General features: G+C 37.4%; 1 protein-coding gene across 1 annotated transcript; it reads right to left on the reverse strand.

Moving 5' to 3' along the window:
• Nucleotides 1–18: 18 nt before the first annotated feature.
• LOC127864827 (uncharacterized) lies at nucleotides 19–27151 on the reverse strand. Its single transcript, XM_052404719.1, has 11 exons — nucleotides 25052–27151; nucleotides 24688–24820; nucleotides 22822–22922; nucleotides 21857–21982; nucleotides 20338–20523; nucleotides 19763–19850; nucleotides 17667–17792; nucleotides 13194–13335; nucleotides 11035–11219; nucleotides 8378–8465; nucleotides 19–7137 (listed from the first exon to the last, which is right to left on the reverse strand). The coding sequence occupies exons 1-11, from the start codon at nucleotides 27086–27088 to the stop codon at nucleotides 7029–7031; spliced, it is 3321 nt and encodes a 1106-aa protein (XP_052260679.1). The 5' UTR covers nucleotides 27089–27151; the 3' UTR covers nucleotides 19–7028.
• Between the last annotated feature and the right edge of the window lies 1 nt (nucleotide 27152).

The raw sequence follows: 27152 nt of genomic DNA on the forward strand, positions 1-27152 counted from the left end.
AATAAGGTCTAACCAATATACGATATAACAAGCATTTTATTCACACATTACAATATATCACGGGTAACAACTGTATTTACAAACACTAAAATATCAATACCTTTATAAGACCCCAATTAAATAACAAATACAGAACTTTTAAAATATGTCCAAGACGTTTGTGTCCTTATTTTTGTTTGTCAATGTTCTTGTAAATATAGACACACCCAATGTGTTATTTGGCTTTTGAAGATTGTACAGAGTTACATACAGTATTCTTGATATTAACATACACTTATTTTTAATAAAGCACATACCTTATGGAATGTATCTTTAAATGATGATTGAATATAAGTACTGAATTGGAAACAGCACAATACAGTCACTTACAATGTACAAAGTTTACCGATCAACGATTTTCTAAAATAAAAGATCACACTGCTCCTCTTCAGACCCCCGGTCATTTTTTTAGATTGGCTGAACATCAGTTTAAATTACATATGAGCACAGTACCTTATGGCTCCAAAGAGACGCTATACTCTTACTCCGTAACAATAAAGTAAAGAAAGTAAAATGAAGGCAGTGATAACAATGCTAATGTTACTAGAGCTTTGTCACAGACGTAACGAATACCCCCATATGTCGCATTGACACAGATTATTTTGCATGTTGTCTTCACATAAAACAGCGGACACCATGCTCAATGTTGAAAACGCACTAAGTGACCCCATGACCTAGTTTTTGACCCGGCATTGCCCATGTTCGAACTTGACCTTATCATCATCTAGATACAACTTCTGACCAAGTGTGGTGAAGCTCGGAAGAAAACTACTTGAATTAGAGAGCGGACACCATTCTGAATCTTTCAAACGCACTTAGTGACCCTGTGACCTATTTTTGACCCGGCATGACCCATATTCGAACTTGACCTAGACATCATCTAGATACAACATCTGAGCAAGTGTGGTGAAGATTGGATGAAAACAACTTGACTTAGAGAGCGTACACTTAACACGGACCGACCGACAGACCGACCTACAAGCACACTCCTATATACCCCCATAAACTTCATTTGTAGGGGTATAACAAGACCAACACATATTGCACACTCTTATGAGACACAATGTATACAGCTATAAAGTATTCATAACATGACAATGTATATTGTACAATAATACAGATTTCCTCACATGACACTACAGTAAATACCATACTATACCATAAATACCATACATATATTTAACAGTGTCTTTTTGTTACTAAAATAAAATTGTCATTAATAATAAGCAATCATACGTAATTTCAAGTTTGGCTACATAATATGCATGGTGATGTAATAATCAAATGTAAAACAATAGATTCATCACACAATATGGATATTAGTGAAAACATATATGAAGAAACTCTTTAATCTGTTAAAATTTACATTTATTCCAAATCAGTTTCTGTGATATTACTCCTTTTTTCTGTTTGATATGGTCCATACTAAACATTTGTGAGCTACAAGACTTAATATTGAATATGTATTTTTTTATTAATTTTTTATTTTCAAAGGGAAACATTATTTTAAGAATGTGACTTTAAAATAAGGTCATGATTAATATGTAAATTAGCTTTTTCTGGTTTTACACGTCATACTACATTTTGACCTTTCAATTTTGAATAGCTATTTACAAAATAAACAACAAAGAACAACTACAACAACTGTTGATGATCACAAAACAGGCTGGACGAGATTCTAGCTCTCACTACAACAATCCTGAAACTTAACATTTGGAATGTTTAAATGACAAATGTAAATGTAAAGGTCTGTGTGAAAAAGACTGAATACATGTGTGTACAAAAATACTTTTTGCCTATTATAGATTTTCATTCGTAAGACATATCCTTTAAACATAAAAATTCATTAACCCTTTTAGTGCGGGAACCGAATTTTGAAGGCCTTTGCAAACAGTTTGGATCCAGATGAGACGCCACAGAACGTGGCGTCTCATCAGGATCAAAACTGTTTGCTATTTGGATAGTATTCTTTGAAAAAAATTGAAGAAAATGCTAATTTTAGAAATTCAGCAGACGACATTTTAGCAGAAGACAAATAACACAGCATGCAAAGGGTAAAAATGGATTCTGTCATCCCTTATTAGGGGCACCGGTCACTTTACACACATGCACTAAGCCCAGAACTCCCAGACCTCGGCTAAAATGTAGACATTTTAAGAAAAACGTATTATTCAACTTACTCATAATATTCACATGGTCACCATAATACAGTCCATATATATTATTAATCTCACAGAAAAAACAGTTTTAATAAAAAAAGAAAATTATCATCATAAAACCCCTCACAAATAGTGCAAAATGAAGTCCCAAAACCTTAGCACAGCATTGAGTAATATTGTTGTCATTTAAATAGCACAAGCATTTATAAAATAATGTTGAAATAAAAATATCTTTAATTTTATAGCTGTTATACAAACTTTACATCAGTTAAGAACACCTCTGAATAGAAAACAAAAGACTGAATAGTTTTTTGTAAAAAACATATTGTTTGTTGAAACATTGTAAGAAACATATTTGTAGTTTAAACATAACAAAATTTTTAATAATTATACTACTACTATTTATTTTCAGTTGTGACAGCTAAATCTAAAGTGAACAAATGGCAAGTACCCAGTAAGCTTAAAAAAAACAAAAACATTAGCATAAACTAAAAAACATAGTTTCTCAGGTCAAGATTTTCCAAAATGGTAGCATCTCAAAAAGAAAAGAAAATATACTTATATAACAAACAGCTTTGCACAAAATATATGATCATGATAAGAACAACACCCATATTGCAGAGGTAAAACATTATGCGCTGCACAATGATAAAAATAAAATACAACATACAGTTGATTGGCACTCTGAGAAAATGGGCCTTAATTTTTGTTTTTACCATGTCATTCTGTGTGTAGTCCACAGGATTTATTACTGGATTTTTCAGTTGGTCACATCTAAGCAGCCATCATGTTAAGGCAGAATGCTTTTTACCTGATTAGCCTGTGTGGACTGCACAGGCTTATCTGGGATGATACATGCATTAAGCCTGTGTGGACTGCACAGGCTTATCTGGGATGATACATGCATTAAGCCCCTTTTTCCAAGAGCACAGTTCATTTGGTAACAGGGAATGTCAGTTATATAAGCACCTTATCTGTAAGAGACGCGTTCTGAGAAAACTGGGCATAATACATGTGCATTAAGTGTCGTCTCAAAGTGTGCGAACTGCACAGTCTAATCAGGGACGACACTTTCCGCTCTTATGACATTATTTGTTCAAATGAAGTCTCTTCTTATCAAAAATCCAATTTAGGCGGAAAGTGTCGTCCCTGATTAGCCTGTGCATACTGCACAGGCTAAACTGGGACGACACTTTATGCATATGCATTATGCCCAGTTTTCTCAGAACATGACTCATATCATGGACACACTGAGCTCATTGTGCCTGGATTGAGGTAATAACACACAGTTGGATTAACTGTACAATGAAATATAGAAAACTTTTACAATACAATCACACATTTTTGTTTATTTTACACATCATCAGTGTATAATTTTTTCCTGTGTTGGTGGCCTATTTTTTGGACAAATATGACCAAGAGTTGATCTCAATCTAGCTGTAGTCAAGATCAACATTCTTTCAAATCAATTTCTGTTTTTGTGTGTGTTTTTTTTCATCCGGATTGAGTCATCAATGCGACTATTAAAGTGGTAACCAAGATTTTCTACGATTTGACCTTGAGGCCTAGTTTCTGTACACACATTCTCCAGATTAAAATTTGGCCTAGATTTTGCAAAGATTCATTTAAAGTGTAAAATGTAGTCTGTAGAGAAACAACCAGCTATAAATTCATGACGCTATGACACATGATGATGGGCACCTTCAATATATTGACAACTATAGTGCTCATGGGACCTAATTTTTGTGAGCAGTATACACTGCATAAAGGATGTATATGAGCCTTGTTCTACGAAAACTGGGCATGTGCGTAAAGAGTCCTCACAGGCTAATCAGGGACCATACTTTCCGCTTTTATGGTATTTTTAGTTTCAAGGAAGTCCCTCCTTACCAAAAATCAAGTTGAGGCGGAAAGTGTCGTCCCTGTTTTGCCTGTGCGGACTGCACAGGCTAATCTGGGACGACACTTTACGCACATGCATTATGCACAGTTTTCTCAGAACGCAACTCATATTATTACAAATTCACATGTTTCCACACTAATTAAAAGTTATAATGTTGCACCAATATGTTAAAAGAATAAGAAAATGGAAAAAAACATCATTTTGTAAATAAGAGAATATTAACATAGTTTTGTGCTAGTCTTGTGTCATAAAACAAATACTGTAGTAAATAATAGTAAAATAATGTTTAAAATATATACAATAAACAAGAGATGTGTTTGTCAGAAACATAATGCCCCCTACTATAGCTGCTTTGATTTTGTTTTTTTGACCTTTGACCTTGAAGTATGACCTTGACCTTTCAGCACTCAAAATGTGCAGCTACATGAGATACACATGCATGCCAAATATCAAGTTGCTATCTGAAGGGACATTCTAGTAGAAGTTATGAGCATTTTTCAGAACCTAAACGTGAAACCTAAACGCAAAGTGTGACGGAAGGACGGATGGTCCGATCACTATATGCCCTCCTTTGGGGGAATAAAAATCATAAGAAATAGGCATTTTAAAATAGGAAATGACAACATATTTTGACATGAATCACATATTTATGATATTTGATATAAATTAACTCATGTATAGAATAACTAACATTAATCATACAGTAAAAAATACTGATCAATACTTTATGCAAAGGATTTTGTTCAAAGAATAATAGTTACTTTGACAAATAACTGAATAAGTCAAGATAAGTGATCTCACTTGCTAATTACCCTTTCCCACTTAGAAACAAAGTGAAAATGGCTTTTGCAACCAGCATAAAACCAGAACAGCGTGTGAGTAACTCGCAGTCTGTTCAGGTTTTATGCTGTTTGCTGCTCATCAGTAACAAAGAATTGAAAATATAGAGGATATTTGTTGGATTTAAAACTTGAATTTAGTAAGAAAGGTATTTAATTTAACTTTTAGCGGGACTACAAATGCGTCAAAATATGTATCTAAGTGGTAAAGGGTTACCATCTAAGAGGAAAAGTTACGGTAATCAAGTTGTACTTATCAGTAAATGGCACAGTCAAATGAAAACATACTGCATTTAATTAAAATTTAAACAATGTTGTCCATCAACAAAGTAAGAAAACATTAACCCTTTGAGCGCTGGAACCGGATTTTGAAGACCTTTGCAAACAGTTTGGATCTAGATGAGACGCCACAGAACGTGGTGTCTTATCAGGATCCAAACTGTTTGCTATTCTGATAGTATTCTTTGAAAAAAAATCAAAGAAAATGCTAATTTTAGAAATTTAGCAGACAACATTTTAGCTGACGACAAATTTCCCAGCATACAAAGGGTTAAAATGAGTATTTTTATTGACTATTATTACTGACTACATTGATTATATAGCTTTCAATAGCAGTCCGCACAGGCTAATCAGGGACGACACTTTCCGCCTAGACTTGGTTTTCGGTAAAGTGGGACTTCCTTGAAACTTAAAATACCATAAAAGCCTAAAGTGTCCTCCCTGAATAGCCTGTGCGGACTGCACAGGCTAATCTGGGATGACACTTAACGCACATGCATTATGCCCGGTTTTATCAGAACAAGACACATATGTATGTTCAGTCACGTGCAGAGGCTGATCAGGAACCAGGGGACCGTTTCAATAAACATCGTAGTACACATTTACAATACGATACATTTTTCAAAGATACATAATTGGTAAAGTCCATATCATATTATTATAAATTTTCAGTACTTAATTAATTACATTGGCATCTCAAGCGCCGTATTTATTTGACGAGCATGATGAGCTAGTTCGTCTACTTATTAAGATTACAAAATTCTCTCGTAAGTTAAAATTGTCGTACGATCCTTTATGAAATGGCCCCCAGGCTTTCAGCCTACACTGGATACTCATTAACAAGAAACATTCTTGAAATTAAAAAAAATCCATTAAAGCTAATAGTGTCGTCTCTGAAGATAAAATCTAACTTAAAATGCTTGTAGAAAACCATTCCCCACTTTAGAGTATAGTCTTGTCAAGAAATACCCAGCAAGGCAGGGACCAGTGAAGACGCTGGAACAGTGTAGTCACATTATGAGTTATCTCGAACTTTCCCTCAAAATGTCTATGTTTGTGATTTATTACAAAGATATTAATGATGAGGCAGGTTACTGTGTAGATATCAGACAATTTTTCTGCATACTTTGAGATATTTATCCCGTTCTTGAAAAACTGAGCTTTATGCATGTGCATAAAGTGTTGTCCCAGATTAGTGTGTGCTGTCCACACATGCTAATCAGGGAAAACACTTTCCACTTTTTATTGAATTTTCCTTTAAAGTAAGTCCCTTCTAAACAAATTGCAGTTTAGGTGGAAAGTGTCATCCCTGATTCTGGGGAATACACATGCAATAACCCAGTTTTTCTCAGAATGAGGCTCAAATATGAAATCAATGACACATAACCAGTCTATATATATATATATATATATATATATATATATATATATAGTTATCTCGACTGGTCCACAGTTGCACTCCGTTTTCTCTTATAGCCAGTCTATAGTTATCTGGACTGGTCCACAGTGCACTCAGTTTTCTCTTTTAACCAGTCTTTAGTTATCTGGACTGGTCCACAGTTGCACTCAGTTTTCTCTTATAACCATTCTCTAGTTATCTGGACTGTTCCACAGTTGCACTCAGTTTTCTGTTATAACCAGTCTATAGTTATCGGGACTGTTCCACATTTGCACTCAGTTTTCTCTTATAACCAGTGGATAGTTATCTGGACTGTTCCACATTGCACTCAGTTTTCTCTTATAACCAGTCGATAGTTATCTGGACTATTCCACAGTTACACTCAGTTTTCTCTTATAACCAGTCTATAGTTATCTGGACTGGTCCACAGTTGCACTCAGTTTTCTCTGCAGTTCTGGTGCATTCACTTCTGGGAACAGTTCCTCCACTATTAAGTCTAATAGGGTGTACACCAGATGCCTGAAATGCATATACTTGTAGTTACCATATTTAATTTTAAACTACCGGTATTAATGTTGGCTTGATTACATAGAAAGGCTTATTTGAAACACTTTTGAGTCCGTTTCCTGGGACTAGAACCAATACTTGGTGTCTATGGGAGAGATCTTAAGAACGCTCCCACAACGGAGATCGAACCCGTGACTTCCCAGTTGCAAGGTGGTATTTAAATAGCTACCGTATTTAACTATGTATAATGTGTACCAGTTTTTTTTAATGCCAATATTTAGGATAAAATTGTTGAGTCTAGAAAACAAGCAAATCAGACCAAAAAGCATCTGCCTTCTTACAAGTACTCAATATATTCATCATGTGACTGATACATAAATAAACATTTCAACTATTGTCAAAGGTTGTACTAATTAGCTTTACTGTGGCTGCATTACTTACATGCAGAATGAATAATTGAGCTTGAAGGAATTGTTAATGTTGACTATGATAACAATTTTTCTGGCCTTAAAATTGAAACAATTATTGTGAACGCTGCAGTGTACACATAGTTCCATGTGGAAATGTAAGAAATACAGTATATACACATGTAGTTCCAACAGTGTTTTAGCATAGGACATTACTTAACACAGTGATATACTTCAATACCTATATGATGAAAATATTAGTTCCTGAAAAGTCATCTAGTTAAATCTATCAAAGCTATCACAATCAATAAACAAATATGGTATTAATTGAATGTTAAATGGGCAAAACTCAGCAGAGATATTGATAGAGTAACTGAGCATCAGGCTCATCTTGGCATGTCACATGAGCCACACAATGGGAAAACAAGGCTTAATGCTTGTGGGCAAAGTTTGATCCAGATAAGCCTGCGCAGTGTGCACAGGTTAACCCTTTGCATGCTGGGAAATTTGTTGTCTGCTAAAATGTCGTCTGCTGAATTTCTAAAATTAGCATTTTCTTCGATTTTTTTTCAAAAAAACTATCAGAATAGCAAACAGTTTGGATCCTGATGAGACGCCACGTTCTGTGGCGTCTCATCTGGATCCAAACTGTTTGCAAAGGCCTTCAAAATTCAGTTTCAGCACTGAAAGAGTTAATCAGGGACAACCCTTTCCACCTAGACTTGATTTTTGCTTACAAGAGAATTCCTTAGTGTCATCTCTGATTGCACAGCTAATCTGGGACAATAGTTAATTCACATGCCTGAAACCCGGTTTTCCCATTTCCTTATATTTTGGAATGTTACCTGTTGATTTGTTCATATTGCACAGAATGTATCATCTCCTCTACAACAAACTGGAAGTCCTCAGCTCCCAACAGGGCTTTCAGGGCACCTGCACAACAACAACAACAACAAGCTTTCACTAACAGTTTATCCCTTCCATAGGTAAATTGTTGCTTTAAGGATACACTAAAGATTTTGAAAGTGAACCTTTCATAAATTATTTAAAAATGCAATCACATGACCCTAGCCTTATGTAATTTTAAGAAAAAGACAATAACTCCTTAAAAGTTAACACAACTGTGAAACCTTGTAAAAATTTGAAAAAAATGGCTTTCAAAATGTAAGAGGAAATTTTCACAGATTATTTACATGTAATTTTCCACATAGCACGATAACCGTTTCAAAAGGAAAAAAAATATGAAAAGTTGCTGATAATCATTTTGTAAAAGTTTCATAACAATTACATGCCAAATGTAGAAAGAGCTGCACATAGTGACAACTGGAAGGACACATGCACACATGCATAGACAGATAACGCCTCTCATTTCTATATATCAGCACTGTTTGGCTTGCAATAAAAATAATGTCTGTTATCGATTATCACAGGCTCAATTTCTCCTTAATCTTGATTTTTGCCATTTTCAACAAGATTTCAGTCATATGATAATCAGGTTTGCACTTCTGTTTGTTTTTGTGTGAAATTCAGCTAGTATCATTGAATTAAGGGTTTATTGGCATTCACTGTTAATTACAAGCTTCACAAAGTGCCTTTTGTATACAATATTACCTATGTTCAATTTATCATATTCAAGTAACATGATCAAAATTCTTTTGTGACCGTTTGCTCCTCGTGTAAATTGACAGCATTATGTATAAGAAATTTGTCTCAAGGGCCTGTTTAGCTTTGCTGAAATTGCTGATTACAACTAAATTACCAGGTCAAAAATAATAAGTGAAAACAATGTACAAAATATGTAAATTATGTTATTTTATTAACTACCTGTCTGAACAAACATTGTACGTTCCTTGAAAAACAAAATGTATATTAAACATTAGAAAGGCTCTGGGCTCATCAATTTTTTGCTGGGCAACCTAATGTCAGGAGTTGGTTGCCTGTCTGGGCATACAGACATATAAAATTAGTTTCCATTCCTGTGATGCATACTTTTTAAGTGCAATGCTGAGGTTGGAATGATGCAATTTCTGAATGCTGATCACAGTTGCAAAGCTCTGTCATCTGCTTGTTTAACTTTTTTATAAGTTATGTTGGATTTGAGTCATAAACTATAACAGTCAATTCTTATCTGATACCGTCTATTGTTAATTGTTCATTGTAAAGCTGAACCAGAAAAGTCACTATTTATGGTATTTTTTCTTCCTGGTAAAGTGAAAGTGTCTACATTAAGACTTTTATTGAGAACTTAGTACATTATATCTTAGAATAAGTTTTATCAAGTTTTTTAAAGTTAGAGAGGAAATTATCAGCTTTGGCAAACCATTGACATTTGTACTGTGTTAGCATTTATCAACTTTAAGTGATCTATTCATGAGTGTAACGCGCATTTTTGATTTTTTATGACAAAACAGTGTAGTGTTGCGATTATAGTGTAAAACAAACACATTATGAAACAAAAGCAATCGTTCACCTGTACATCATGTTGTTTACAATTTAAGCTGAAATGTTTCACATTACATGAATTGCCAAGTAACATGACTAAGGAATAAATTTCATCATAATTGAAAGTTGCAGACTTCATTTTGTATTTCAAAAACTCCATTAGAAAGGTCTGAAAATAGACATTTAATGTGGCTTTATATATAATACAACTTAAGTCTTTTAAACAACCACATACTTTTGAAAGGTCCCTGTCTAACAAAACTTAGTCAATGCATTTTCAAATGGCCAGAGTGATTGAGATTAAACAATGTTTTTGTTCCTTAAAACATGTTTACTTGTAAGAAATTTGTTATTTTATGTTTGAAGTTTGAAAGTCCTTGGTGCAAGTAGAACACATACATTTTTTATTGTATGCTTGGTGTGAACAAAGTCTACTTACCGGTACTTCATTTACCCAAGACAAATAACCATACATAATGGGTTTGGAAATTCTATGATTACGAATAACCAAATTTTTATTAATCACATGCCATACCATCTTTCCCATGTTATATAACCATTACCAATATTTTTATCTTACACATGTGTAATATACTTTTTAAGCGTTTTCATTGGCTTATTTTCGTTTCATTGACCAATCGCATTTTGTTATTTTGCTGAAATGACATTGCAACGTCAAATGAAGTCACGCAATGTAAACAACATTCAGGATTTATCATCATGTTTGCGTAAATATTTATTTCATTTGCTCATTTAAAAGCATGTGATAAAAAAGATCTGACACTTGTTTTCATATCATACCATATTTTATTAAACTCGTCCAGGAAATTTGTTAGTAAGCTCGCCAAAGGCTCACTTACTAACAAAATTCCTGAACTTGTTTTATAAAATATGGTATGATATGACAACTTGTGCCAGATCCTATATATGTATAATACAGATTTCAATGCCTTTGTTTTGGCAAGTGAGATTTAAAAACAATCTGCTTTTGTAATTTAGTTTTAAAGAAGTGGGGCTTAAAAAAAAGCCAGGTGCATCAATTCAATCTGTGCATACCTACCAGGTAAAAATTCACTTAGACACCTGGTTGCCTGGGATTTTATGCGTTCTTTCTGTTCGTCAGTGTAGTGGGGACGTACGTCGTCAGAAAGTTCACCATTCGGCCACACTGTCTCATTCAGTGTGTGGACATAGAACTCCAGCATTTCTTTGGTGATTAGGGAATTTATTTTTGACTCAAGAAATCTGGAACAACAAAAAAATACTGGTTGATGAGTAGCACCCAAAAACTAGGTAGCCGTGATAACATGTGCATCGGTATAAACTTAAACTGCATTGAATGAAGTGTTTATACATACAGAAGTCCATGGGGCTGTTCCTCACACTCACATACCAAAATCAGATAAATAACTCTGGACAACTGTTATTATTGAGGAAATCTCTGTCCAAAGCCCGTAACTTTGCCAAAAATCAATGGACCAGATTGAAACTCACACTTCATCTGTAAGTAATGTTGTTAGACTCAATAACCAAAAATCAGCTCAATATCTCAAAGCGTTGCCTAACCAAGAGCACCGCATAACGGGTGCCAACGCTCGGCTGCGGGTACAGTTTTGAATAAATGAAAGCTTTTCAGTTTTTTTTTGTTAGAGGTCACAGTGACCTTGACTTTTGACCTAGAGACCCAAAAATGGGTGTGGCGTGTGGAACTCATCAAGGTGATTCTAGATATGAAGTTTCAAAGTTGTAGGTGGAAGCACTTTGATTTAAGAGACAAATGTCAAGGTTTTAGCCCGATGCGGATGGCAGACGGCCGACAGCGGCCGTTGAGCTGGCTATGAAAATATCTCGGGTTTTCTCCGAAAACAGCCCAGCTAAAAACCTTCGGAAAACACATATAATAGAGAAAATTTATATTTCCAATGCCCATTACTTCGTAAAAAATCAATGGAACAAAAGGAATCTCACACGTCATGTAGACTAACGTACCAGAAAAAGCTCAATATCTGAAAGCCTCTCTTTATAAAAAAACTCTTTTAACAGTTATTTTAGAGAAAATTTCTATGCCCAATGCCCATAACTTCGCCAAAAATCAATGGACTGTAAGGAAGTTATGTAGGTAGACTCAATAGGTCAATATTTGAAAGGGTTTTGGAAACAAGAGCTGTAAGAGGACAGGGCGCTCGACTAATCGAGTGCTTGAGAGTATAACGTAAGCCATCATGGAAGGGGGGGGGGGTATACCGGTAATGTGGGTGTGTGATCATTTAATAGATGATCTTTCAAAAATAAGAAAGCAAAAAAAAATTGGGGGGGGGTGGTGGTGGGGGGGAGAGGGGGGTATAATGTGGGTGAGTGATCATTTAATAGATGATCTTTCAAAAATTGGAAAAAAAAAATTTGGGGGGGGGGGGGAGGGTTGGAGCTTGGGGGGGGAAGTTCTTAGGGGGGCAGGGGGGATGGTTTGGGTGGAGTGCATTGTGGTATGTAAGGTAAGTGTTGTTTTGTCAAACTTTAACATAGATTTATCAATAATATGCATATTCTAAGTATAAAAGGGACCATAATTCTGTCAAAATGCTTGATACAGTTGTCTGCTCTTGTTAATAGGTTGGGGTCATGATGGTAAACAAGTATGCACAATATGAAAGCAATATGTCAAAGGACATTGAAAATATTTGGGGAAGTACGCAAACTTTAACATTTGCACGCAAACAGACACGGGAACGGAAACGCCGACGCCGGGTAAGTCGGATAGCTCCACTATATATATTTCATATATATAGTTGAGCTTAAAATGGAATGCAGGCCAGTCAGACGTACGGGCAGTGAAATTGCAATAGGCCACTCTACCACGGACATTGAAATGTGTTGCTGTGATGGAAAACGCCAATAAGAAATTGTCAAATATTTCAGCATGTTTGCAAGGATGATGTCTGACTCAATGATAAGGGGCTGTAAGAAAGTCAGTTGAAAACATACATCATACCAATTTCAAACTATAAACTCAACAAAACTAATTATACCAACATAGCTCGTCAGCACAGGCTAATCAGGGACAACACTTTCAGCTTAAATGTTATTTTCTCTTTTCTTAGCGAAAATCCAGTTTAGGCAGAAGGTGCCATCCCTGATTAGCCTGTTCAGACGAATTAAGCCCTGTTTTCCCACAGTGAGGCTCATACCTATTTAGACCTTTTCCCACAGTGAGGCTCATACCTATTTAGACCTTTTCCCACTACTATTCTTGCCATATGAATGACTCCCTCTCGACACAACCAGTGGCTGCGACCTTGTAGAAGTACTGTGAGAACATCCAGCAAACTCTCTGTGATTGGACACTCAGTGTTGAGCACTGGAGCTGAATGAATGAACCAAAAGTGAACATATTAACCCAAAGTCTGGTTAAATGAAAGAACACAAAAGCTTGTCACGATGGGGACAAAAAATACCCCTGGACGCTAATTGTAATATACGTAGAAAGATGACCAAAGGGGCACTGTTTTGATAATAAGTTGTAAATGATCACTATAAGTTATATAAATAATACACAATTCTTCTCTGCCGCTTCAGAGAAAATGAGTTATGTTCGTATAAAAGTCAATATCAATTATGTGACCCCTTGTATTTGGCAAGTTTTGACCCTAGAAACATCAATGGAACACATTGTGTTGATGACCACTAAGAGATGTTACGTTTAAAATATTAAACACCTGGGCCTAATGATTCGAAAGAAAAATTGTTTTTATTCAGTGTGCTATAAAAGTAGTCTGTATAAACCTTGTGACTCATTTTTACTTTAAGGGCATTACATGAGTAAAACTCTGCCAAGGACGGTCCCAAGCCCGCGCTGATAAAGGAGAAGGGTTGGGCGTAGGGCTAGCTACCCTACCCTGTTGAAACCTTATTGCTACAGAAACGCCAAACAGAATAACAACAGACATCACGGACCTGGGAGAAGGTGGACCTCCAGCTGGAGGTTGTATGACGCCGGACGGTGAAAGCCAGTGTCAACTGGAAGCCATAAGGCCGAAAACCATCATCTCCACCAGGACCACTACCACCATCGGTACATGGAATGTCCGAACCATGTATGAGACCGGGAAGACAGCACAAGAGATGAGGAAGTTCAACCTCACCATCCTAGGGATCAGTGAATCAAGATGGACTGGCTCTGTGCAGAAGCGACTGACTTCCGGTGAGTTACTGTTGTTCTCGGGGCATGAGCAGGAGGATGCAGCACACACCCAGGGAGTAGCCCTAATGCTTTCCAAGTCGGCACAGAGAGCGCTCATCGGGTGGGAGGCAAACGGACCTCGGATCATGACGGCCTCTTTCCTTACAAAGACGAAGAGGATCAACATGGACGTAATCCAGTGCTACGCCCCAACAAACGACAGTACAGAGGATGAGAAGGACAACTTCTACAAAAGACTGTCAACCATCATACAAGACAGATCAAAGAGAAACATCATTATTCTAAAGGGTGACTTCAACGCCAAGATCGGCAGTGACAACCAGGGATATGAGGAGATCATGGGAAAGCAAGGGTTAGGCAAGATGAACGACAACGGGAAGAGATTCGCTGACCTGTGCGCCACAAGTAACCTGGTCATCGGAGTAAGTGTTTTCCACCACAGAAGGATACACAAGGCAACTTGGGTGTCGCCAGACCTGTCAACAGAGAACCAGATTGACCGCTTGTGCATTGGAAGGAGTTTTCGTCGCTCTCTTCAGGATGTACGTGTCAAGCGAGGAGCAGACGTGGCTTCGGACCATCATCTCCTTGTCGCCCGATTGAAACTAAAGCTAAAGAAGAGTTGGACAGGGGGGCCCAACGAACGCCAACGGTACAACACTGCCACTCTGAAAGACACCTGGAAGCAAGAAGCAAGAAGAGTTCAAGGTCACTCTCCAACAAGTTCCAGGTCCTAGAGGAGCTGCATGAAGAAGGGACGATAGAGCAGAAGTGGCAGAACGTAAAAGAAGCAGTGACTTCAACATGCCAAGAAGTACTGTGCCCCAAGTCTTACACCCACAAGGAGTGGATGTCAGCAGAGATGCTTCAGAAAGTTGAGAAAAGACAAGAAAAGAAGGCAAGTGTAAACAACAGCAGAACACGAGCCGCAAAAGTGAAAGCACAAGAAGAGTACACCGAAGCAAATAGGAGCGTCAAGCGAAGTATCAGAGAAGACATGAAGAACTACCTAAAGACGCTTGCAACAGAGGCGGAAGAGGCAGCCTATCAGAACAGAACGAAAGATCTGTACTCCATCACCAAGAGATTAACAGGAAAGTTTGCCAAGCCAGAGAGGCCAGTAAGGGACAAAAATGGAGGAGTAATACCAGATGATGAAGGGCAGAAGAAGAGGTGGATTGAGCACTTCCAAGAGCTACTCAACAGGCCAGCCCCTGTGAACCTACCGGAGATTCTGCCAGCTACAAGCCATCTGCCAATCAAATGCTGCACTCCCACAAATGAAGAGATCAGCAGCGCCATCAAACAATTGAAGAACGGCAAATCTGCCTGACAGCATACCGGCAGAAGCGCTTAAGGCTGACGTGGAGACCAGTGTGGACCTACTACACTAGCTATTCAACAAGATATGGGAAGAAGAAGAAATCCCAACAGAGTGGAAAGAGGGTTACCTCATCAAGCTTCCCAAAAAAGGCGACCTCAGTTCCTGCTCCAACTACCAAGGAATCACGCTGTTGTCCATCCCAGGGAAGGTGTTTAATCGCATCCTACTGAACCGAATGAAAGACGCAGTAGATACTCATCTCCGTGACCAACAAGCAGGCTTCCGAAAGGAGAGATCGTGCACGGATCAGATCGCAACCCTGCGCATCATTCTGGAACAATCCCTGGAGTGGAATTCGCCGTTGTATGTCAACTTTATTGACTATGAAAAGGCGTTCGACAGCGTTGACCAGGAGTCCCTCTGGAGACTTCTGAGACACTACCGAGTGCCAGAAAAGATCCCCAACATCATAAGGAAGTCTTATGAGGGAATGACCTGCAGAATTGTTCACGGCAGACAGCTCATGGATGCCTTTGAAGTGAGAACTGGTGTGAGGCAAGGCTGTTTTACTCTCACCTTTCCTGTTCCCGCTGGCCATAGATTGGGTAATGAAGACATCAACAGAGCAGAAGCGGAATGGAATTCAGTGGACTCTCTGGGAACAGTTGGAAGACCTCGACTTTGCTGATGATTTGGCTCTTCTCTCCCACACCCAACAACAGATGCAGGAAAAGACAAACATGGTTGCGGACAACTCAGCTAGACTGGGCCTCACTATCAACCAAGGGAAGAGCAAGGTGTTCAGGACCAACGCATCAAACAACACACCCATCACAGTCCAAGGCATGGCGCTGGAGGAGGTGGACAGCTTCACCTATCTCGGCAGCATTCTGGACAACCAGGGAGGAACGGATGCAGATGTCAGAACCCGCATCGGTAAAGCACGAACAGCCTTCCATCAGCTGAAGAACATCTGGGGATCCAGCGTAATTGGCATCACCACCAAGATTAGGCTCTTCAATACCATCATGAAGCCGCTACTCCTCTATGGAGCAGAGACCTGGAGAACCACTGTCACCACTATAAAGAAAATACAGGTCTTCATCAACACCTGCCTCAGAAAGATCCTCAACATCCGCTGGCCAGACAAGATCTCCAACTAAGAAGTATGGAGAAGAACAAACCAGCAGCCAGTTGAAGAAGACATCCTTCAGAGACGTTGGAGGTGGATAGGCCACACCCTTCGCAAGCCTGCATCCAATACAACAAGGCAATCCCTCACATGGAACCCCCAAGGGAAAAGGAAGAGAGGGCGGCCTAGAAACACCTGGCGCCGTGACCTGGATGCAGATGCTAAGCAGATGGGCCAAACATGGGGGCAGCTTGAGAGACTCGCCCAGAACCTAGACGCCTGGAGGAATCTGGTTGGCGGCCTATGTCCCAGATGGGACCACAGGCGAAGATGAGATGAGATGATGATTATATGAGTAAACTGTGTTTAGTACTACTATGTGATGTTACATACATGACATAACTCTTGCTGACCTGGTGGTTTTAGAGAAGTTATAATAAAGGGGCGTAATAAAAAAATGCATGTATAATGTAAATCTTAGATGCACAACTTAATGTCATAGATTACAATACCTACAACTTTAATTGTTGTACTGTGAAAAGTGTAGGAGGGCAAGTTTATGTCTATGGACAGACAGACACACGTACGTACGTATGGACTGACGACAGACAGACAAACAGAAAGACAGACAGACAGACAGACAGACAGACATGTTGATTCCAGGATACTCCCTTTACTTTGTCAAGTTTTCAACAAATGGTATTATAAATGCGATTTAATGCTCCATATATAATACAAGAAGACCACCTTTTACTCATTGTAAATTGCTAACATGTGGAAGACATGATGCTTAACATTTGTTTATCAAACAAAAACATTTCAAACCACGATAAGAAGAATCGGAGCAGCATCATGCTAAAAAAGGTCTTACAGGCAGCTCCAGATCAGCCTGGGCAAGTACTTTCTGCAGTAAAGTCGAGCAAGATTTTGTTATTTCATTAGCAAACAGAATAGCTCCAGACTAGATGCTTTAGCTGGTCTTGAGCTAAGCTGGCCATTAGGCCCATTTTTGCACAATATGACCTCAGTAGTACTTACAGCTCAGAACAGGACATTCTGACTGCTCTGACTGCAGACATTGTTTGGCATCGTCTGATTGCTTCGTTAGAGTCATGCGACTGGAGCCAGTTTCCTGCTGGGACTGCCAGGTGAGAATGCTGGTTCCTAAAATAGATCAACATTTGTCATGCATGAGCAGTGGAAACCATTGTCATAAATATTTCAGGTTAACAAATATCAATTTATGTTTTTTTTGTTTATTTTTCTTGTATGATCTTTTTTTGAATTACTTATCCATGATTTAAAGTAGTCTCTTTTCTGCTTTGTAAATTAATTAGATGCATTCTTCAATGAAAACCAATTATGTGGACATGTGGGCCAAACACCTGAGGTGGCTAACATGAGAACAGAAGGAACTAAATTATTCTAAGCAATTTTTTTATGTTTGTACAATAAATGTGGCTTCTGAACTTGCATTTTACCCAGAACCATTTTCGAACTTTGCTCAGATATCATTTAACAGATGTTTTACTTGTGTTTTTAAGCTGAATGGATTTTTTTTTAATTAAAGCAAAAATTAACAATGTTTCACTAAAGTCAATGCTGCCAAATAAAATAAGAAAGACTCCCTCAAAGCAAGGTTTTTCAACCATTTTCGAACTCTTACAAGATATCATTACTATAAATGTTTTTACCAAGTTTCATGATAATTGGGCACAAAGTGTGACATCTAGACTTTTCACAAGGTTTCACTACATATAAGGAAAACTGCCCCGCCCATTGGGACCAATGTTTTTAAATAAACAGGAACATTTTTTAATTCAGTAATATCATAAGATTTTTTTTTAAACATGTTTCATCAAGAATGGAAGAAAGTCAATTCTTGAGGGTTCATTAAGTTTTACTACGGCCGTATAAGGAACACTGCCCCACCTCTGGTGGCCAAATTTTTCCATGGAACCATTTTCCAACTCAGCTGGGCTGTCATAACAACAAATGTTCTGAGCATATTTCATGAGGATTGAACAAAATCCTGACTTCTAGAGTTTTAACAAGTTTTCACTGTGGTCATATAAGACAAAATGCACAGCCTCTCTTGTGGCCATGTTTTTTTTCGGAATCCACAGCCAAGATAGTTTTATGAAGATCAGACATAAAAGTGACTTCTAGAGTGTTCACAATGATTCAATATTGCCATATTAGGAAAACTGCCGCTCTCCCAAAACTTGGCTGAGATATCATGAAAACTGATGTTCTGAGCAAGCATCAAGCAAAGATGTGGTAATTATTCAGGTCCTAATTGGGACATTCCAGAAACATTCTCTGGACACTTTAACTCAAAGCCTGAATGTCCCCCTGGGAATGTCCCCCTGAATGTCCCCCTTAACTCTTTCAGTGCTGGAACCGAATTTTGAAGACCTTGGCAAACAGTTTGGATCCAGATGAGACGCCACAGAACAAGGCGTCTCATCAGGATCCAAACTGTTTGCTATTCTGATACTAGTAGTATTCTTTGAAAAAAATCGAAGAAAATGCTTATTTTAGAAATTCAGCAGACAACATTTTAGCAGACGACAAATTTCCCAGCATGCAAAGGGTTAAAGGATCTTTTATTTCACTTTTACATTAGTAGTCAGAATACTACGAGCCAAACTCAATTGTTATCGAATATGGATGCATGTAAGCATTTCATGAATACAAATGTTCTCCATTTTATGAAAGTTAACACATGTGCATTACTTCATTAAGTGAAATGTGGGCCTCTATATGATGCCATATTAAGACAAAAGTATTCCCGTGAAAAAATACTAAAATAGTGAAACATTATGTCCACACATCAAGCACTATTTTTATTTGACTAATTGTCAAATAAATCTAAATTTGATTGATGCAATATGAAAAACTATTTTCTGAAAATGAAATTTATGTAAGAAATCAACGTGTATTTGTCTGATCTACACATATGCTGTTTTGAGATTATACACGCATATTTCAACCTCAGGTTTTATAATAAACATAATAATTGTCCTTTTAAACTCGATTGCGCCATAAATTTTATTACCAGGCATCTATTGATTGCAATTATTCCAGAAATACCATGACTAAATTGGCATTCTATAATATGATGGACATACCCAGGGTTATGTCACACTCCTGCTCAGAAATTGTCATGACCATCTCAGTGACAAACTTGTCAAAATCTATGCTGATGTCATCCTCCTCCTGCATAATTAAAAAGTACAATTTCAATTAAAATCAATCAAGACCTGTACATGTGAAACACAATGCCCCCTACTGCGCTGTGAATCAACTCAGCAGCTATTTTAGATTAAATTGTTAAGTCCAAGGTCCATGATTTGCCAAAAATAAATGGACTGGAATAAAACTCACACTTCATCTATGAAGTAATGTAATGTAGATAAACTCACATACCAAAAATGGATCGGGTCAATTGCTAAAATTTGAAGACAGATTGATGTGTGTATGCTCCCAGGATATTTATTTATGTTACTTATCCCTTTCCCACTTAGAAGCAAAGTGAAAATTGCTATGTGCAACTCGCAGTCAGATTTTGTGCTTATAATTTGAATATAAAGTTGAATGACATTTTTCCCCAAATCAGTTGACTTGTCGCGCCAAAAAATCCAAATCCTGAAATTGCATTTTTCGAAAATTGGAATGCAAAGGCCTGAGCTGGCACCAGGTATACCTCTATCAAGTCCTCGTTGTACATGACTGCAATGTCATCTGGATCTTCAGTCAGGGAACTGATGTCTTCAAACTTTGGCTCGCTGGAGTCAAATGGGGAGATAATGCGGGGCAGCTTTGACTGGGGGAGGCTGGGCAAACCCTCCACTATCATGTCAAACACCCCTGACATCCTTTTGACAAATCTCTGCAATGCAAGATAATTTGTTGCTTATTATCCCTAGTTTAATAAAGAAAGAAAATAATCAGGATATACAAAGTCGCATAGTTTGAGTAAAGGATGTACATGTATGAAACAGTAATATTGAAATACATGTATAGCTTTTTTATTTGCCCTTAAAATTGTAAGTTGCTATGGTTCATATCACAACAAGAAACCATTTTTGTGTTTTTGAAACACAATGTTTCCTACTTCACTTTGAAGCCACACAGCAGCTACTTTAGAGAAAATTGTTAAGTCTTATACCTGTAACTTTTTCAAAGATCAATGGACTGGAACAAAAATGGAACTTGATCTGTAAGTCATGCATGAAGACTTACACACCATATATCAGGTTATCAGAAAAAGTGTCTAAGATATAAACTCCAGAAAGGGAACAACGGACAGATAGCATGCCGGGCAGACAGTCCAGCTATTAGGCGAATACTATAAAGCAACCTACCAGGAGCCGTAAACAACAAACATAAAAACTGTGATTAGGAAATTGGTCTAGGCTAGTTGTCCAGTGTGGTCTAGGCCAAGGGGCAATTGTTGTATAGGCCAAGTGGTCCTTGTGGTCTAGGCCAAGTGTTCATTGTGGTCTAGGCCAAGTGGTCATTGTGGTCTAGGCCAAGTGGTCATTGTTGTCTGGGCCAAGTGGTCATTGTGGTCTATGCCAAGTGGTCATTGTGGTCTAGGCCAAGTGATCATTGTGGTCTAGGCCAAGTATTCATTGTGGTCTAGGCCAAGTGTTTGTTGAGGTCAAGGCCAAGTGATCATTGTGGTCTAGGCCTAGTGTTCGTTGAGGTCAAGGCCAAGTGGTCATTGTGGTCTAGGCCAAGTGGTCATTGTGGTCTAGGCCAAGTGGCCATTGTGGTCTAGGCCAAGTGGCCATTGTGGTCTAGGCCAAGTGGTCATTGTGGTATAGGCCAAGTGGTCCTTGTGGTCTAGGCCAAGTGGTCATTGTGGTCTAGGCCAAGTGGTCATTGAAATATTTGTCATGAAGGAAATTAGCCATCCACACTGTAAGTCAGAGACTAGACTATATATACATGAATCACACTTTGGGAAAACCGACTTAAATGCATGTTTCTCAATCGTTGGGGCAGATTAGCCTGTGCAGTCTGCACCAGCTAATCAAGATTGACACTTTCAGCCTTAACTGGAGTTTTATGAAGAAGAGACTTCCTTCAAACACAAATTTCCATACAAGTGTAAAGTGTCCTCCATGATTTTGCAGTCTGCACAGTCTAATCTGAGACAACACTTTATGCAAATGCATTAAACAACACTTTCCCAGAACAAGACTTCTACATTTTACCTGGTCAATTCTAGGCCCAGTGTTCTCTGGAATCTTTCTCACAAAGGCAATATGGCCATCCCCACTGAATCCTAGAAACTGTTTCATCTCTTCACCATTGCAGATATCTGGGCACTTTAACAGTGACTGAAAAACAACAACATGCAATACAACAGCATTTCTGTCTTGAAATTTTAAAAGAATAGTTTCCATTTTTTGACCATTGGTCTATTTTTCATTGGATAATTTCATAATGTAGAAAAGTCATGATTAAAAAAAAAACATTTTTGGCTCACTCATTTTATTTTCTTTGTAGACATTTGTAGAAGTAGAAAATAGGTTGATGAATATGTTTTTTTGATTTTTTTTCATACAAAATATATGCATTCATTTGCCAATTTTTTTCTGTTTCTGATTTATTTTCATTATGTCATAAATAGTAAACCATATAAATGTGCTCGTATCCTAATTAAAAATGTGTGTAATGTGTAAGAAAAATCTCTAGTGGCTTTTAAATTTTATCCCACTTTTACAGCAAATTCCATTGATTAAAGCCCCGTTGATTAAATATCATCTATAATCAACAGCAGGAAATGACGTCAATATTTCCACGAAATGACGTCATAAATCCAGCGAAATTATCCAGTCAAACTAATTTTGTTTAAATAAAAAGGTTTACAAAATAAAAAGTGGGATAATGAGAATAATAGATTAGTGTTGATTATAGATCAGATTTATCATGCTCGGCACGAAAACGAAAAAGCACTCGTCAAGGCTCGTGCTTTTTGTTTTCTAAGCCTCGCATGATATACCTGATCTATAATCAACACTAACCTATTATTCTCTATGTAATGCATGAGGAAGAGTAACAATAATTGAACAATTCCACTAAACAAATGATGATTTGACTTTGTGTTACCTTGCATCAATTCAAATGTAGAAGCATGTCATAGTGGTTGTCTACAATAATAACCAGCCATCTGTACCTTTATAAACAGTTCAAGCTGTTCTTTGCGACTCTCCACTGTTTCCTTTCCCATGTTCCCAAAGGGCAGTGAAGGAAGCATCCTCTTAGGACCCTTTATATCTACAATTAAAAGAAGTATGTTTAACTCTTTCAGTGCGGGAACCGAATTTTGAAGGCCTTTGCAAACAGTTTGGATCCAGATGAGACGCCACAGAACGTGGCGTCTCATCTGGATCCAAACTGTTTGCTATTCTGATAGTATTCTTTGAAAAAAAATCGAAGAAAATGCTAATTTTAGAAATTCAGCAGATGACATTTTAGCAGACAACAAATTTCCCAGCATGCAAAGGGATACACATGGGTCTTATGCAATATGTGAACAATGGTGCCCAAGACCAGCCTGCGCACCTGCACAGCCTGTCTGCAAATGAAACGAAGAATTACATGTGAAAGCTCAAACAGGATACAATGTAATCGACCAAGAACACTCTCACAGAAAACTGTAAAATGTGGACATAAGCGTAGTTTGACAGCTTCTGAATCCAAAATAATTCTCTGTAAAGTAAAGGGACTTTGTTGTAGTTGTAGGAATGGACAGGGCTTTTTATTGATTAGGGTAAAGGGTGTAGCCTTCCTTTTTTTTTTGGGGGGGGGGGGGGGGGGGGGGAGTATCTATAACATTGAGATAATGGAAATTTTCTGGTGTAAACTTGAAATTGAGGGGAAAATATCATCAATTTAAATAGATTCTTAAGAGGGAATGTGACTTTTCTTGGGGAAAGGTATTATATTAAGCCCTGCTTAATCATGAAATATAGCGCTGGAATACAGTTAACAATATGAGAAGAACTTCTTACCTATAGCTTTTTGGCTACAAAGCATTTTATTTGTCTTCAAATATTAAAGGTCACATTAGTTCCACAATTCAGAGCATATCTAATTCCGGAGAACAGTTGTTTCATTATCAAACAGCATCGATGTTTATTACATAACTTAGAATGAATTAAGTGTATTGTGTATCACCTGATGTTTTGCAAGGGTTGATCCAAGACTTCCTCCTTACATGAGTGAATCATGCAAAAAAGGATATTCTGCAGTTTGGTCAGGGCTATCCTGTCAGATTATTAAATTGCGTGACTGTAAACAGTCTAGTTGTGTGCTGCTCTTGCTGCATAAGGTATAAGACCCATTATGACATATTGTGGCTAATTTTTTTCTGTTTGAAAAGTGTCTATTAACCATAAAAACATCAAAGACAAATATCTCATCCTGGATTAGCTTTGTTGTCAGTGGATTTATTAATCCTGCCTGGTCTGTAATCATCAATACATACACCCTGGTAACTGACTGGTTTCAACATGACATACCTATTACATGTAAATGAGCCTCATTTTGGGAAAACTGGGCTTAATGCAAGTGCTTAGTGTTGTCTCAGACTTGTCAATGCGATCGGGACAGGCTAAGCAGGGACAACACTCTCAGCTTCGATGGAAATGCTTGTTAAAAGGAGGTCTCTTCTTAACAAAAATCCAGTTTTGGCAGAATGTGTTGTAACACCCTGTTTTCCATTAAGGTCAAAAAAACACAAAGGTCCGTTTCTGGTCTCCTTGGAAAAAAAACAGGGTTGGTAGGTAGGGAATTTTTTTTTTCGGGTACTAGAATGGAAGACTACTTAAGCTTATTATAAGAAATACATGTATATATATGCTTTGTTTGCTTGATATTACATCTTTTATGAATGAAAATGAAGGATTTAAAAAAAAAAATTTTTTTTTTGGCGACCCCAATAAAAAGGGGGGTCAGCGCCGATTTGGGAGACACAGTCGGGCGACCGGAAACAGACTTATTTTTTTTTTAGCCTAAGGGGGCTCCATTGGTCATCCACCTTTCATTCTCCTCTTATAGTCCTTGTTATCTTCCAACCGTGACTGAAGGTTGATGAACTCGCTGTATCGTCTCTTTACCATGCCCGTCCTGTGTACCAGCTCCCCATCTTCCGTCCCATACAACGCGTCATACTAATAAGTTAAAGTTATAAAATTATTACCAACAAGTTGCCTTATCTGTTTCCCTGGAATTATTTGTACAAAAGAGCATAATAAAAATTAAGCATTGATAAAATCCAAGAAATACGCTGAAACATGATGGCACTACGAAAACAAACTTTAAAGACAGTATACCCCACATAAGTTAGGTAAAAATAATACATAATAATCCATAATGAACAAGTAACAAACAATTTACATTACCTCAAGTTTATATAAAGTATATGTTCCTGCCGCAGTACCAGCCTCTTTAGCCGATTCTGTTGAAGTAATTCTGATGTCTTGGAAAACAGTTTGCCCTGCAACTGATGAAGGGAGATCACCATCCTTTAGAAGTGTTAACACATCGCCAGTTGAACTTGATTTTCTCCAATTGTTTTTTGTTGAATTTTCTGCAAAAAATTCTGCTTGGCCACAAGTTGGTGACAATCCTGGTGACAATCCTGGTGACAAGTCAGATTTTTCTGAGGAACTCGATCTTTTTCGTGGAAAAAGATTTAGAGGATTTGGGAAACCAAACCCAATGCTATTAATGTTTGGCATTTGAAATTTGCTTGTAATTTTTGGCATAGTTAATGCCACTTCTGAGGTAGATTTTGCCTCAGATGGATTAAAAACACAGTTAGCACCTTGGTCAGTAGTCAAGACTTGAGGAGCTTCTACATCATCCTCATCCGATTCCTTGAGATCATTTCTTTCTTCATCTATCTCCGATTCTAGGAACTTAAAAATGACACCATCATTTGATGAAACGCTGTTTAAAAAATCCAGTGAATTAATAGACATCCTGTCAGGATCTTTTATACTTGGATCACGGAAAAGAGGAGTTGTACCAATATTACATGAATGTGGTCTTGGAGATATTTTACCAGAATGTACAGAACATAATCTATTGCACTCAGCACAAAATTTAGGAATTACTTCATGTACTTCAGTATCTGAGAGCCATTTAGACAAATCATGTCTCAAATCTTCTATTATTTCAGCTGTCTCATTTGTAGGATTCACATTCATGTTTTCACTTTTTGTTTCTAAATCAAACATAACATTTTCAACACTGTCTTCATTTGTATCAGCTACACATTCTTCAAAAACATCATTTTCTGAATTTAATTTTACATCAAAATCTCCTTGGATACTTTCTTCTATTGGGCCAATATTAAGTACTTCATCTGACATAATAGCAATCACTTTCTCATGTATGAATGTTGGATCAGACACCAAATTGATGACATTTTGAAACAAATTAGACACCAAAAGTTCTTCTAAAGCACAAAAGAGTGCATTTATTTCTTTTGTGTCTTCTCGAATGAGATGCATTAACAACAGCTCTACCACAGATCTTAAATACGCCAACTCTTCTGTTTCCAATTTTATTGCTGGATGCTTTTCAACTTTAGAGAAAAAACATTCTTCAACCGATTGGTAAACATTTTGTGAACTCATACTCTGCAAAGATAGAGAACTCCTTCTTCTCATTTTGGATTGGGATTTATAGATCATTTCAGCCTGCTTTATATGATGAACATGTTCTTTATACTTGTAAATAAGAACATTAAACAGCTGAAGGTAATGAATATGACTGCGATGTAAACGGCCAATGATTCCTTGAAATATATGTTGAAGCAGTTGTTCAGATTCTAAATATAACTCTGTTTCATTTGTAAACAATTTCATCCATGATTTCACAAAATCTTGTTCTACCAGTTTAATTAATTTTAGGATTTCAAAATCAAGTCCCTTTTGTAAATGATGACATTCTAAATCAGTTTCTTTAGTGGTTTCATTTTCTACCTGCTTTAACTGTGTGTCTGTTTCCTGACTTTTTAATTCCTTATCTAATATTTTGGATACATCACTTTGTTCTATTATGCTTGCATCACCTGATAAACTGTTGTTTGGTCTATTTTGGCTGCTGTCAATAAATAATGTTGAATGCACATAAGTGGCAATATTTTCCCAAACAATCAGAACTGCATCAGAAGGTAAACAGTTGTTCTGTTGGGCAAGATAATTTATGACTGTCACTGAACCATACAGGGCGCTCACGTAAGTAACTAAAAGAAGGAGACACCACAGATTCCTGAAAATGCATAGCAACACACCCACACATATCGATGTGATTATGACTTTCTGGAATGTCGAAAACCTATTGTGCAAACCCAACCACTCTTTTATATGAGACGAACACAATTTTATCGCTTTCATTGCGTTTTTGATCGTCCATGACATCATCGCCATTTTATTTTCTTTCGTTTAAATTTTAATTTATTTTTATGCTCGTCCACCATTTTGATGGATCATG

The sequence above is a fragment of the Dreissena polymorpha genome, chromosome 1 (genome assembly GCF_020536995.1).
Source record: "Dreissena polymorpha isolate Duluth1 chromosome 1, UMN_Dpol_1.0, whole genome shotgun sequence".
Lineage (NCBI taxonomy): Eukaryota > Metazoa > Mollusca > Bivalvia > Myida > Dreissenidae > Dreissena > Dreissena polymorpha.